The sequence below is a fragment of the Anastrepha obliqua genome, chromosome 2 (assembly GCF_027943255.1).
Source record: "Anastrepha obliqua isolate idAnaObli1 chromosome 2, idAnaObli1_1.0, whole genome shotgun sequence".
Taxonomy (NCBI): domain Eukaryota; kingdom Metazoa; phylum Arthropoda; class Insecta; order Diptera; family Tephritidae; genus Anastrepha; species Anastrepha obliqua.
In genome coordinates, this window is record NC_072893.1 from 113799279 (window position 1) to 113813971 (window position 14693).

The following is a 14693-nucleotide window of genomic DNA, read 5'->3' on the forward strand; positions in this document are numbered from 1 at the left end:
AAAATTTCATGGACTATAAAACTGAGTGGCCGATTTTTTTTTTTAATTCTTAGAAAGAAAGTTTTAAATTTTGATGGAAGAGCGTTTTTAACCATTCGGAGGATATGACCCAGCTAACGGAGCCGCTGAATCTTTATTCGCTGCGCTATGTCTATGTGGGCGTAAAGCTCATACAGCTCATCGTTCCATCGCCTACTACGATAATCGCCGTCGCCAACGTGCAAAGGTCCGAAAATCTTCCACAGAATTTTTTTCTCAAACACTTCAAGGGATGCCTCATCGGGTATTCTCATCATCCAAGCTTGCAAAAAAACTATCTAGAGAAGGATAATGCATCTTTTCCATTCTTATTTAATGTGACCCATAAATGCACTACCGTAGCCTAGAAAACGCCACAAACTAACAGAAAAAGGTGTTTCTGTATTGTTTTTCTCCCATAGACAGCGGATACATAGTGGGTTTCCAATGATACCTGTATTAATTGTCTGCTGTACCCATGCTTATGTTTCGTGCTTAGTTCAACCAGGTATTTGGGCAGATTCTGTAAATTACTTCCGGGTGAAATTTATTGAATTTTTCCAGTAGGTGCATTAAAATTCACTCAGAAGCGAATTTTGGAAATTACCCGATAGTGCCAACTTTCTATTTAGTTTGCTAAGGAATTTTCGTTACCTCCCGTTTCCCTCCATCGAAAATTTTGCGCTGCGCTTGTGACCATAGGGTATATTCAGAAACGCATTATAATGCGCAACGTACTTTTGCAGTGTTGGCAATACGTTCAGAAATGCAAATATGGTAGTACTGCAAATGCATCGCGTTCCAAAACGCCATTTTTGTATCAAACCTCACGCATTATTTGCAGGAAAAATTTTAATACTGCCGCTGATTACGCTAATATGATATCTGATGAAAAGTGAGTATAAAACTAATTTTTTTAGTTTTTAATGCAAAGATATATTAAATATACGTTATTAAAACAATATTTTATTACATTTTTCTTGATTTTAGCGATTATCTAAGTACATCGGAAGTAAAGTTGCTTCTCAAAGAGTCCGACTGAGCATGGAAAGTGAATTTGCTTCAGGGAGGAGGAAAAAGAGTGTTTTGTGGAATAAGGTGGCGGAAAAAATAAAAAAAGTGAATAAAGATTTGAAAATAGACGGGCAAAATTTTCTAATTGTTTCCCAAAAGTTTTTTTTTTTTTTTTTTGAAAATTTCAAAAGTAATGAATTACAATCACAATAAATTAAAAAGGAAAAAAAAATTAAAAAAAAAATTTTCTAATTGTTTCCAAAAGTTTTTTTTTTTTTTTTTTTTTTTGAAAATTTGAAAAGTAATGAATTACAATCACAATAAATTAAAAAGGAAAAAAAATTAATTTTTGGGAATTTTTCGTTTTAATGAACATCTTACTATATGTGATCTTTTTAGCTTTTTCTTAAATTTAGCAAAAAACTATCACTTTTTACTTCAAATATATCGTCAACAACTTAACTCAATACTACTTCCATTTTAGTGTAAAACGCGTTCATAAATGGAACAAATCTTTTTGCAAATCGTTAACAAATCTATCAATTGCATCACTTGTCACATTGGCAGTGTTGCCAGCGCTGCAATTACTGCGCATTTATAATGCGTTTCTGAATATACCCATAATTGACTCTGATCGCATTGGGTGACTCGTAGCACCACAGACAGATTGTTTTCTCGAACGCTGCTATGTCCCAACACCTACTTGAGAATTGGGAGTGTAAGAGCCTCTCAACGCGAAAGTAAACAACGCAAGCAACCTGTAAATGTGCGGTAGGAAGGAGTGCACCATCGCCAGTGACATTTTTTGTCTATGCTGCGAATAAAGCATGATTTAGAAGGGAAAAGAGTAAGAGCGTTTTTTCATACAATATATGTGGACTTGAAATTTATTGGTAATGTTTGCTGCTTATATTAACATGAAAGTTAAACATTTTATTTAAATCAAAATATTTATAAAAAATTAAATGTAATGTATGAAAAATCAATCAACAAAACGCAAAAATAACCAAAACAAATTTTTATTATTATTTTCCATATTTGAACGTTTGATGTGTTTCGAAACTAAGCTAGTGGGCTTTGTCGCCTCTATTATTTAATTGTAATTAATGGATGTTGATACTAAAATCCGCAGAAACTGTTAACGATTTTAAATGCCAAGTTGTTGGTTTATGTGCTTCACATCACGAATTTGGCTATCCACCTCGGCAGCACTGCAAAAAAGAGAACAGTATAAATACTCTGCATAAAAATAAGTATAAATTAATTTACTATTATTTATTAAAGTTATAATAAATAAAAGTTTATTAGAATATGCAGGAGAAGAGCTTCACGGACATTACCATAAATTAGCAAAGACTCGGACAGAGTAAAATTGACCCATATATATTAAAATTGGCCCATATTTTACGAAATATTTCGACGCCATAAGGATAGAAACTTATAAAATAGAAAAAATGTGAGCCGTCATGGGACACCTGGCAGATGTGAAACATCGTGTGTGTACAAGTAATATGCATAAAAGATAAGATTATTACAGGAATTAAATATAGCCTACTGAAAAAATTAAGTATTACGAATTTCTTACAGAAAATGGTAACTTTATTTAATAAACATTTACATGTGATATCAAAATGCGATATTAATATCAAGCCACAATTTAAATATTTTCATTTGTGACTTCAGTAATAGTTCTATTCGATGTTTCCTCTGCCGGTATTACTGTGACGATTGGTCGATGATAACTAAAGTACGTTACAAAAGTATTGGATGAAATATTATCAAGATATCTCACAAATACAGCATCTATTGTTGTTCCATATTTGGTAGTAGATTCTCTTGGATTGTTGTTGATTTGCAATTGAAATTCTTTTTTTAAGTGTGCTTTGAGTGCTGAAATTTTTTGAATTTTCAGGTGGCACAAAATTAATCATCCAGTTTTGTATTTGAAAATTATTAAATAAAATTAAAAAAAGTTAAATAAAAAATGACTTTGAGTGCTGAATTTTTTTGAATTTTCAGGTGGCGCAAAATTAATCATCCAGTTTTGTATTTGAAAATTATTAAATAAAATTAAAAAAAATTAAATAAAAAAATGATTTTGTGTGATGGAATTTTTGAATTTTCAGGTGGTGCAAAATTATTTATCCAGTTTTGTATTTGAAAATTATTAAATAAAATTAAAAAAATATTAAATAAAAAAATGATTTTGTGTGATGGAATTTTTGAATTTTCAGGTGGCGCAAAATTAATTATTCAGTTTTGTATTTGAAAATTATTAAATAAAATTAAAAAAATATTAAATAAAAAAAATGATTTTGAGTGATGGAATTTTTGAATTGACAGGTGGCGCAAAATTAATCATCCAGTTTTGTATTTGAAAATTATTAAATAAAATTAAAAAAATAATAAATTAAGAAATTATATTGCACCTCGGTGCATATACAGCACCTCTACACTTCACAAATTTCAATTATGATTGACGTACTGCACTATTTGTAAAAAATATAAATAATCCGATAGCATGATTAATTTTGTGTCACTTTGTATGATAATCAAAATGTGTCTTTAAAATATGCCTTCCTCCATAGGCTTAAACTTTTTATTCAATTTCAATTTTTGCTCATTACGAGCTGGCATATCTCGAATTTGCTATTAAATAAGTTTGCACTTTTCATTTCGAATTAATAAAGCAATAAATTTGGCATTGCAAAATAGTTCCACTTGGTTTAAATAATTGAGTAATGAAACTTCTTTCTGCTGTGGCTCCGCTTTCTGTGACCTTTTGATATTTTTCAACTCAAACACACTGACCTTCGTCATTTCTTCGAACAGAGAGCGCGCCTCAAAGGTGCCCACTCTAGCCATTCTTCCAGTTTCCCATGAACTCTCTGTAATCGAATTCCTATTATCTACATAGCAAATTACCGAACACATTCAAAAAACACATAACGCACCAACATTTGCTAAGCACTCACGAGCAACTCTACATTTGTCTCTCTAACATGGCACACATACTAACACACTTTAACCCACATCATTTGTGAGTTGTTCCTTTGAAATTGGCTTAGCACTTCTCATACTACTACACATAAATACTACTACTCACGGCAAGCGTCGCCACGCCAACGATTCGGTTTACAAGTGAGCCAATAGATGTTTCACATCAAAAAAAAATTAATAAACAAATAGCTTTTAAATTACAATACGACCAGAGAAGTACTATAGCGTGTAGGAGTGCGTCCGTGGGTAACCCAACCGCAAGAGTGCATGTCGGCCACAAAAAAGCAGCACATAATGCATTTCTTATTTCAGGTGTCAGCATAAAACTTTACGACCTACACTTAGAGGTAAACGTCCATTAAGTATTTCCTATGATAGTTTCGGCCCGTAAAAAATTGTGACTTTTACTAATAATTTCATGTACAAATTTACTCTGCATATATATTATAAAAATTTGTAAACAAATTATCTTTAGGAAGTATAATTACTCCTCCTATGACTCCGATTTTTTGCGGAGTACTTCTTTCTTAGCTTCTAAAAACTATCCCAGAAAATTACATATTTACAGGTATGGGATATTGCGGCAAAAGATTTGGTTGGAGAATAAGTTCATAGCGATTTTATATTTTCTTTTATTTACAACGATTTGTTTGCTGTTTGACAAAGGGTAAGTATTCATTTGATAGAACTCTTTCTGCTCTACAAAAGTATATTAATTGTATTTTTGAGTTATTTAATTTTTTATTAGTTTTGAGGCTTAGAAATATAATACTCAGGAGGCAACATTTTCGACATCTGCTCTTCTTTGTTTTTCATCGAGGTCAAAAAGCTGCCGAAGCAGCCCGGGACATTTGCAACGTGTATGGGCGTAGGTGTCATAAGCGAGTCTGTGTGGTAAACAAGGAGTTCTATATTGCCCAGCTATACCACATGAAGGGCGTTACCTTCGATAACAAAGAGGTCGTTCATACGACAGTCGATTCTACGTAACCGGAACGACCTGGATTAACATCCGGCCAAGGACTGTCTCTTCAGCAGCATTCCCCGTATATGTATGCGGAATGTTCATGCTGCTACTAATATACAACAACAACAATAACAACATCATAACAAAGAGGTCCCCAAAAATTGTCTCCAGATCAGGCGAATTTGGCGGAATTTGTTAATTGATAGTTAATTTGATTAGTTTAGGAACATTTAGCATATGAGTCTAAAATAAAATACATTTATATTCACATAAGAAGATTTTTTCAATTAGATATTTTTTTATTATGCTTTTCTTCATTCCGATATCCAGCGCAATGCTGCTTTATAGAGTTTTTCCTTTTTTTCAATCGAAAGTAGTGCCCATGCATGCTTTTACATAAATATTTTTTTAATTAGATTTTGCAAACTCCAAATTGGACGAAAATACACCTGAACTCTAATTGGACATCTGTCACCAAGAAATTGCAGGTTATGTTGAAGCGGTTGTCCACTGTGGGACACACTCAGGCCATAGCCCATTGTGATGCCGCGTGGAGAACTTGTCCTTATATCTCCTAAAATCAGTGTGCATTTTTCAAAAATTGTAGAAGATTCCTTCTACAGTACTGAGATTTTCCAATCCATTAAAAAATTGTCTACCGAAAATGGTAAATCACGTCTGGATAGAGCAGAATAATCGCACAGGAGGTGCTGGATCGTCTCCTCCTCATCTAGACAGCTTCTGCTGAAGTCATGGGCCCATCCTCTGCCTATTATTAGGAAGTGCCCAGCTACAACGGAAGTCAGTGTGCTAAGACTGCTTATTTTTGGCTTACAGAGATGCTGTGCGTTTAGCATTGAAAGTCGGTCACAATTGTGGGGCGAGTCTGCATCTTTCATTCGCCGCTCTTAAAATTTCCTCAAAGATAAGTCGCTTACTTGTCTGTAAGGGTATGCTTATGTCATCATTCTAGCAAACAATTTTATTTTTTAATGTTTTTAATTTTTATATTATATTAAAACATATTTCATTTTCTACCCCACTTCGGTCTCTAAAAAAATAAAATTTTCCATGCGTACTGTACAGCTGCATCGCACAGGGTGTAACCGACATTTCAAAGTTCCATACGCCTCCAACATTTGAAGTCTTGAGTACATGTCTAGGACAAGCAAACAACAATTTACAGAGTGCTTCGTATGCGTAATTATTTTTTTTCGAATTAACTGAATTTGCTGCCGTTTTATCTGAATTGTCAACGACTCTGTTGGCGCGCTGCTTTAAATTGCAACGAGATTTTCATTCATATTGATTTCAAATGATTTCGAAAGTATCAAAAGAGGTGTTGGCAGGTTCGATTTAATGAAACATGTGAAGTTGTGCCCGATGGCATTCAATAATAAAGTGTAAGATCAAAAATGGCGTCTATTTTTTATATAGTATATACTTTTGACAGTGTTAAGTGTTCATATAAAAAAAATGTTTATTAAATCGTTATATGGAAGAAATTGACTAATATTGCTAGCAACATAAAAATGAAAAAAAGTAAATAAATAAAATTGAAAAAAAAAGTCACTTCCAACCTTTCCCTTTATTACTCTATGCCATCGGCCACAACTTCACAGGCTTCATAAAATCGAACCAAAGTTCGATGAGCTATAAAACTGCATACCCGAAATGTTTCTAAAGATTCTAATTAAAAAGTGTGAAATTTTGATGCAAATTTGTTGAGTTTTTCTTTTGGTAACTTTGAACAAAGTTTGAAGCTTGGATTTTATGGATTTTACGGATTATAATAACCAGCTGGTGGTAGCAGAGGAAGAGGAAGACCTCCTCTGCGTTGGAAAGATCAGGTGGAGAAGGACTTGGCTTCACTTGCTATGCCCAATTAACGAAAGAAACGACTGGCGCAATTTGTTAAACAATTAAGAAGAAGAAGAAGAATACAATGAATTATGTTTTCGTAAGCAGATATTAAAAATTAAATAAGAAATAAATTAATTGTGAATAAACGCCTGTGCTATAGTTATGACACCCACTTCATGTATGTATATATAAGGTGGCGCAAAATTAATTATCAATTTTGTTTTTGAATAATATTTTTACTATATAACAAAAAAAAAGAAAATATTTTGAGTGATGGAAATCTTTATAAACAACAAGAAAAACAGGTTTATTAGTTCGTTCTCCCGGCAATTGGTACCAGGTTACCGGAACGACCCGGATTTATATTCCGCCAAGGATTGTCACTTTAGCAGAATGTCCAAACAGTTCATGAGGAAAGTTTTATGTTGACAAACTACAACAACAATATACGTCACTAATGCAAATCAATAGCTTAGAATTGCATCCATTAAAGGTGCGCCAGCTTGCGTTGCTTCCAATGTGAAAAAGGAATAGAAATGGACTGCACTATATGAAAGTTGGTCAAATAGACGCGTTTCTTCACGCGCTTGAGGCAAACTATAAGTTTTTATTTGGCACCGCCTTTGTCGGTCTTTGACATTTCCTTTTCAGGCGTCGCTCTGATTTTTTCTGATTATTATTTCCTTGTTGCCATAGAAGCTTTCAAAGTAAAGCAAATCGTGCAAAGCCAGCAGAGAAGGCCTTCAACAACAAAAACAACAACAACATAAGCTCCTAATCAACCCTATAGAATACTCGTAGAAGATTGGGTCCGTCATAGAGGCGTGACGTCTCAGGTGAGAGAAATGTGAAAATCAGACAAAACGCACGACTAAATTGCACAAGCGCTATGATGATTTTTACGACTTTAATTTCGTTGTTGTTGTTGTTGCAACAGCATACACAACCCCATACATGCTCGGGGAACGCTGCTGGAGTGACTTGGCCGGATATAAATCCGAGACGTTCCGGTTACGTAAAACCGACTGTCATGTGAACGTAACGAACTCAAATTTCGTCATACAAGGCCTTGTCGAAGAAATATATTCCACATATAAGAAAAATTATAAAATCACTCAGAAATCAATATTTCCTACCATCACCCGCTTTCTGCCAAAAAAAAAAGAAAAAAACTTGCTTGGGCTTTGTTGAAAATTTTCTTCAAATCCGCTTGGCATGCAACGTGTTAAAATGGGCATACAATTTGTTGTTGTTGTTGTTGTAGCAGTTTACTAAGCCCTGCGGTGTAGTCACCGATCATCTTCGTCTAACTCATCTAACGGTAGGCCTAGAAAATGTGCTGTTTCGATAGGTTGGGTCCAGAGGGAGAGGGGTGTTGAGTGAGTAGGTTTGATGGGTCATGTGAAAAGGTGGTGTACCTTCACATGCTGGACATATATTGGGTATACTGGGGTCGATTCTGGATAAGTAGGAGTTTAACCGGCTACAGTACCCAGAACGCAATTGAGTCAAATTTATTGGGCTCCAATACCGGCATTCGGGGATCGATACTTCCGGAAGGTGGTAAGAGTCTCCCGATGAATGCCGTTTAATGTCTGTTTGTATATTCCATTTCAAAATCGGCTCTTAAAGCTCTTCAATTTGAGATAAATTATCACAAAAGTATGTGAACTCAAACCTCTTAAACAGTTTTATGCGTCACATTATTCAATATCATTTTTACTTACATCTGTATTAGTATTTCTTTGATATTCTTCTCCTGTCGCTCGGGTAAATGAAATGTCTTTTTCTTAGCTGTTTGATTGTATTTCGAGATCTGTAGGAGACAAAAAGTGAACGCGTAATTTCATATTCTTTTTAATATGAAAAGTAAGAACAGTTACATGATAGGTTTGCTTGTTGATGGTGTCCCGCGCCTTCTGCATAGCATTTGTCAAAGCCTTAGTCTCCTTATTGATACGTTCTACCTCCTGTGCAAATTCCTTATCAGCAATCGGATTGGTTGGTAGGCGTGTATGTGCCTGGCGCACCAGATGTTGGCATCTGTTCAATATAAAATAGTAGTAATTAATAGGAGGAGGAGCTCAGCCAAACACCCAATAAAAGGTGAAGAGCCAATTCTGTTTATATATAATAATTAAACTTTTTTTCATTGAATTCGCCCTGCTCACTTCTTTGTTATGATCTCCTGCTGATCGCTAATCTCCTCGAAACGCTCGGCTAGCCTATGCGCCGTCTCACGTATATTTTCACGCTCCTTTTCCAAATCGGCAATTTCACGCTCCTGCTGCTCCTTGCGTAATTTTATCGTATTTACACGCTTTGTGATCTCGCCGCGCACCTGCTCATGCCGCTTCAGATACTGGGTGCGCAGTACTTCTATTGCTTGTGCTAACAACTCATAACTTTCTTGTGGCGTTGGTGTACTGGTCTTATCCACAGAGAGTATCGGTTGTGTAACATCACGTTTGAGCATACTTTTGATGTGATCCACGAAGGATGGCTCCAACATCCGATCCAATTCGGACTCGGCTTCCAACTTGGGCATTGACTTTTCGGTTTCCTCCTTTAGTTTGACCGATTCCACAAGTATTTTCGGGTCAATGATCAATTTCAAACTAATAATCTCACCGCTGCTAAGTAGCAGTACGACGCCCGAGGGCATTTGTAGTAGCACGAAGCCGAGTACGGCATTGATGCGTTCGCTGGCATCGATTTTTGTGCAAACGATATATTCGGCGTGTGAGGCGATCGAGAGCGGGCTAATGTCGGAGTCGACTATGAGAGAGTAGTAGAAAAAGTATTATTAAAAGTAAATTAGTGCTGATGTACAGTGTGAGAGTTGAGGTTTAGAGTGGAATTGCTCACCATCACTTTCTATGAAACGCTGCAATTCGGATATGAAATTAATGGTGATCGCATGCAACCCGGCATTGTGGTAGGCGAAGTAGCGCATCTCATTGATATAATCACTGGAAGAAATTTATTGTTAAATTAGCAATGGTATGGTGAAAAAAGCATACATAATAAAATTAAAACTAAAAAGTAAAAACAAAAAAAAAAAAAACAAAAATTAAAAAAAAAAAAATTAAAAAGTAAAGAAAAAACTAAGTGAAATATATTAAAAAATCAAAATTGAAAAAAACTTAATTCAAGCAAAAAATGATCTTTGCTTTTACTAAAATAAAAAAAAAATTATTTATTATACGATCCAAAATCATAAAAATAAAATAAATGCATATTAAAAAATTAAATTAAATTAAATAAGTACCTAAATTAAAATTACAAAAGTAAAAAATAAAATAAATTAAAAAAAAAACACATTAAGAAAATAAATAAATAACATTAACTTAACTAACTTAATTTAAAAAAGGTATGGAATTTATTTTAAGATCAAAAAAGCATATATGCAAAAAATGAGCTAACATTAAAAAAGTAAAATGAAATTATAAAACAAACTTTAAATTAACAAAAAACAAAATAAAAAACAATTTAAAAAAGACAACATTTAAATTATGATCCAAAAAGCAAAAATTCACAAAAAAAAAAATAAATTTAAAAAGTAAACGAGGATTAAAAAAAATAAATTAAATTAAAAAAAACCAAATTGAGAAAAAAAATTGAATTAAGTCAAATTAAAAAAAATGTTTTTAAAAAAGATATGACATTTACTTTATAATCAAAACAGCATAAATACATTAAAAAAATTTAAAAATAAAATAAATTAAATTAAAAAAAAATAAGAAAAAATTAAATAAAATTAAGAAAAAATTATAAAAAATTGTTTTTAAAAAAAATATGCCATTTACTTTAAGATCAAATAAGCATAAATACACAAAAATAAAATAAAATTAAAAAGTTAACTAAAATTAAAAAAAACCCAAACGAAATTAAATTCATAAAAAAGATATGCCATTTACTTTATAAAATAATTTTAATTAAAAATAAACGAAAATTAAAAAAGTAAAAAAAAAATGTATTAAATTAAAAAAACACAATTTAAGAAAAAATAAAACTAAATTTAATTAAATTAAAAAACAAAATGTTTTTAAAACGAATATGATATTTACTTTATGATCAAAAAAGCATAAACACGCAAAAAAATTTTTAAAATAAAATAAAATTAAAAAGTTAACTAAAAATTAAAAAAGTGAAAAAAAAATTATTGAAAAAGTAATGCAAAAGAAAAAAAAAATTAAGTTAAAAAAACAATCTTCGAAAAAAAAATTAATTTAAAAAAGTAAAAAATAAAATAAATTATTTAAGAAAATAAAACCCAAACGATGAAAAAAAATTAAACAAAATTAAGAAAAAATTAAATAAAAAAAAAAAAATGTTTTTAAAAAACATATGCATGCCATTTGCTTTATGAAATAAATTTAATTAAAAAGTAAACGAATATTAAAAAAGTAAAAAAAAAAAATTAAATTAAAAAAAAAACCAAATTGAGAAAAAATAAAATAAAATTTAATTAAATTAAAAAAAAAAATGCTTTAAAAAAAGATATGCCATTTACTGTAAGATCAATAAAGCATAAATACACAAAATCAACTAATATGTGAAAGTAGAAATAAAATTAAAAAAAATACAATATATATATAATTAATATTAAAAATGTAAGTAAAAAAACATTAATTTAAAAAAGATGTGACATTTACTGTAAGATCAATAAAGCATAAATACACAAAATCAACTAATATGTGAAAGTAGAAATAAAATTAAAAAAAATATATATATAATTAATATTAAAAATTTAAGTAAAAAAACATTAATTTAAAAAAGATGTGACATTTACTTTGAGATGAAGAAAGCACAAGCACTTAAAAAATTTTGAAATAAAAAATTTTACGAAAATTAAAACAGCATAAAAATAAAACAAAACAAATTAAAAGAAAAAATTTACATTAAAAGAAAAAAAATTATTTTTGCTTCATGATTAAATATAAATTAAAAATATAAAGGCAAAATAAAATTTAAAGAAAAGAGAAAAATTATTTAAAAATGATACGATTTTTACTATATGATTAAAAAATTAAAAATACATAAAAAAACTAAAATTAAGAGTAAAATAAAATTTAAAAGAAAGCAATTGAGCGAACTTTTTTAAGCGCAGCTCGTCTAACCTAAAATGAAATAATAAAATAATAATAATAATAAAATGCATAAGTGAACATAATTCTATGGGCTTCTGAACAACCATTATTGCAGTGTACTTAAAAAAAATCAAAAAAATAAAATATAAATGTTTCCCATTTCTGTGTCCCATCTTTAGTCAATTGCAAGTCGCATTCACATTTTTTATGGACGCATTTTTGAGACAACTATTTTTAATACTCTAATATTCAACCAGTGAATTATTTTTTTTTTTGAAGTTTTTCTAATTCTTAGTAGTTTTTTTTTTAATTTTTTCTAATTTTTAATATATTTTTTTTCTACCGCCGCGGTTGTTGTAGCAGCAAAAACATTCCCCACACATGTACAGGGAGTGCTGCTGGAGTGAGAGTCTTTGGCCGGATATATTGTAAATCCAATTCGTCCCGGTAACGTAGAACCGACTGTCGGGGGAACTGTCGGCCGCCATAGCCGAATGGGTTGGTGCGTGACTACCATTCGCTAGTGCTCGTTTTCAAGATCTCGGACAAGAAACATCATATGATAGAAAACAGTTTTTTCTAAAGCGGCAGTACCATGGCAGGACACGGAAAACCTACGGGTGTATTTCTGCCATGAAAAAGTTCCTCATAAAAAACCATCATACCATTCGGAGGTGGCATAAAACTGTAGGTCTCATCATTTGTGAGACAACAGCGAGACGCACACCAGAAATTTAAGCCAAAAATTGACCAAAGATCTAAAAAGGGAGAATGACGCCAAAAAGACATCCAACGTTTTCTCAGAGGACCTAAGGAATATGCCGGAATGTCGTGCAATTTTTTTTTGCAAAACGAGCAATGTCACGAGACGGCTCTTTATCGGCTATCGCGTTCTTGATAAAATTGAGAACTTGACCATAATGATTGCTGGCTACAAATATGGTGGACCCAGAGGTGGGTGAATAGAAAAAAAAGAAAAAACAAAAAAATGTGTTTTGTTTTTAAACTTCAATGTAGGCGGTCATCCAGTAATGACAGACAATTACCCCATAGTATTTCTACTAAAAAAAATAACTTTTACAGCCAGCGACAAATCATAGCATATCCACATTTTGACAAGTTTTGACCACTTTTTCTTTTTTGTTTTGAATTTTTGTTATTATAATTTTTTTAGTAAAGCTCATTCTATTACAAAAACTATATAAATCCAAGTCTCAAACTTTATGTTATATAAAAATTAGAAAAAGTGCACAAACTTTTCTTCACAAATCCGTGATTTTTCATGAGAATTTCTAGAAAAATTTCTTGGAAATTCTTAAGTAAATGAAGCGCAAGTTTCAAAAATTACGTTGATTTTTAATACTTTTTCGTCTTGACGGAAACAAAAAACAAAAAAATGTGCAAACTGGTCAAAATGTTGAGATCCTATCGTTTTCTAAATACAAAAAAAAAAATTAAAAAAATAGTAATAATAATAATATTATAAAATAAAAAAATCTATATAATACCATTAAATAGATCAACAACAAATGCATATAAAAAAATGTATAATGAAATATCAAACAAACCGTTTTAAATGTATTGGACAATTATATGTCTTTGATTTTGGATCATCTTTGGGCAAACCCAACTCCAGCATGACTGTCTCCAGCACATGCACTGTGTACTCGGACGGATGTATGTCCAAACTGATGTCCACTTCATTGAAAGACTAAAAAAAAATGAATAAATTTTTAGCTGAAATAAAAGTAGAAATTTCTACTACACACCTCTTCTGCCTCCTCTGCTTCGAGAAATAGTGCGTGATGAAGATTGCCATTCGACTCGGCAATGATTAGTGTGGGTGGCAAAGATGGTATGACCAAAATGGCGCAATAATCCAAGCCATAATTATCGCTACTCTGTGGCCTAATTGTAAGAGGGCCTTGTAGGCGTGGTCTGTGTGAGGAAAACGCAAGCAAGTAAATTTAATTAAGAAAAAAAAATTCATAAATTTTTAGCAAAAACTTACTTCTGACTGTCTAGTCCGGCCATTAGTACATAAATATTGCCATTCTCATGCAGCACAACTATGGGCCACTCGATGCGTTCAGAATTTTGTATGTTTTTCTGTTAAACAAAATATTAGTTAGTATGACTTGGACAAATATATTTATATAGATATTAGGGTGGATAGGTTTAGGTGTGATAAAAAGTTCTAATACTAATTTTTGAAAATATATGGAAAATAGTTTTGAGTGTCACACACTTTAGATTTTACATTAAAAGTTCCTTTCCTTTACATTAAAAAGCTCCTTTCGAAAACCAAATATTGTGACATAAAAAGGGTTTAATTTTTGTAATTCAGATTTTTTGTTTTTTTTTAATAACTAAAAACATATTAAGACTTATCTGTAAAAATGTTTGGGTAATAATTTTTTAGCACATTTTAACCATCTAGCGGCTTAAATTAGTAGGAGTGTTTAGAAAAATATATTTATATAGATAGAACCGATCCACCCGATAAAAAGTTCTACTTCTGAAACGTACAGCAGCAATGCCTTCGATTTTTGAAAATATATGAAAAATAGTTTGGATTGTCACACACTTCAGAGGAATTTTACATAAAAGAAAACCCTTTCGAAAACCAATTTATGTGAAATTTCACTAAATCAGTATTTTTGTTTTTGTAATAGCGAAAAACCCATTTATATTTGTTTGTGAAAGTTTTCGGGTACCCATTAATTAGCATATTTTAA

At 31.5% G+C, this 14693-nt stretch overlaps 1 protein-coding gene across 1 annotated transcript in view; it reads right to left on the reverse strand.

Annotated features, from left to right (window-relative positions):
* Positions 1-2035: 2035 nt before the first annotated feature.
* Positions 2036-14693, reverse strand: part of LOC129237372 (nuclear pore complex protein Nup88) — a 163491-nt gene continuing 150833 nt past the window's right edge. The window contains exons 5-12 of the mRNA XM_054872067.1: positions 13967-14064; positions 13725-13893; positions 13524-13666; positions 9731-9834; positions 9034-9640; positions 8746-8905; positions 8590-8678; positions 2036-2243 (exon numbers count right to left, since the gene is read on the reverse strand). Coding sequence (XP_054728042.1) covers positions 2180-2243; positions 8590-8678; positions 8746-8905; positions 9034-9640; positions 9731-9834; positions 13524-13666; positions 13725-13893; positions 13967-14064 — 1434 coding nt within the window. The 3' untranslated portion in view covers positions 2036-2179. The remainder of the gene's footprint in view (positions 2244-8589; positions 8679-8745; positions 8906-9033; positions 9641-9730; positions 9835-13523; positions 13667-13724; positions 13894-13966; positions 14065-14693) is intronic.